The sequence below is a fragment of the Penaeus chinensis genome, chromosome 23, assembly GCF_019202785.1.
Source record: "Penaeus chinensis breed Huanghai No. 1 chromosome 23, ASM1920278v2, whole genome shotgun sequence".
Taxonomy (NCBI): Eukaryota; Metazoa; Arthropoda; class Malacostraca; order Decapoda; family Penaeidae; genus Penaeus; species Penaeus chinensis.
In genome coordinates, this window is record NC_061841.1 from 12,398,364 (window position 1) to 12,399,157 (window position 794).

At 34.6% G+C, this 794-nt stretch overlaps 1 protein-coding gene across 1 annotated transcript in view; it reads left to right on the forward strand.

Annotated features, from left to right (window-relative positions):
- Positions 1 to 539: 539 nt before the first annotated feature.
- LOC125037521 (farnesyl pyrophosphate synthase-like) overlaps positions 540 to 794 on the forward strand; it is a gene marked incomplete at its 5' end in the record, with an annotated part of 23,259 nt that continues 23,004 nt past the window's right edge. Inside the window, 1 exon segment of the mRNA XM_047630683.1 lies at positions 540 to 680. Coding sequence (XP_047486639.1) covers positions 540 to 680 — 141 coding nt within the window.

Consider the following 794-nt stretch of genomic DNA (forward strand, 5'->3'; position numbering starts at 1 on the left):
AAGCATAGTAGGCGCCTGTTTAGCAACTTGCTGAATGATTCTGAAAAAGTTGGATTTATTGAAACACCCTAACGTACATGCTGTGCCCACTGTGAGTACTTGTTTGATTGTTTTTACACATAGCTGGCTACACTTGTACTAAGTCACCAATATATATTCATATATATATATATATGTATATGTATATATATGTATGTATATGTATGTATATGTATGTATATGTATATATATAAAAAATATATATAATTTATAATATTCTTGAGTTGTACATTTAAAGAGCCATTCCATTTCTTGTTGAAATCAGTCATGACTTGAGTCATGAGATTCACTTGCTGGTGAGCAATAAAGATGTGGCTGATTGACATAGAAAGGCCTAACCTGGTAGGTATGTGAAGTGAGTTTCATGCAGGTTACTTTGTCATGGCTGCTACGGTTTTGTAATGGAAGTATTTGGTTGGTAAGAATAGTAATAGGAGGTAAAAGGAAAGGAGACATGGCTTAAGTATGTAGGTACACTATAGATCTTCCTTTGCTTTCAGATACTCCAATACAATGCAGTGGGTGGAAAGATGAACAGAGGATTAGCAGTTGGTTTGTCCTATAAATTACTTGCAAAGCCAGAAGATATAACTGCAGACAGCATGAGGCGTGCTCACATACTTGGCTGGTGCATTGAACTGGTAGGTCATGAAATCAAAAGTCATTCGGCTAAAGAACTAATTTTTATTTTACATGAATTGTTACTTTCATTGTCTAAGGGAATATAGCTGCTTGCTTTATTCCAGATATTATTC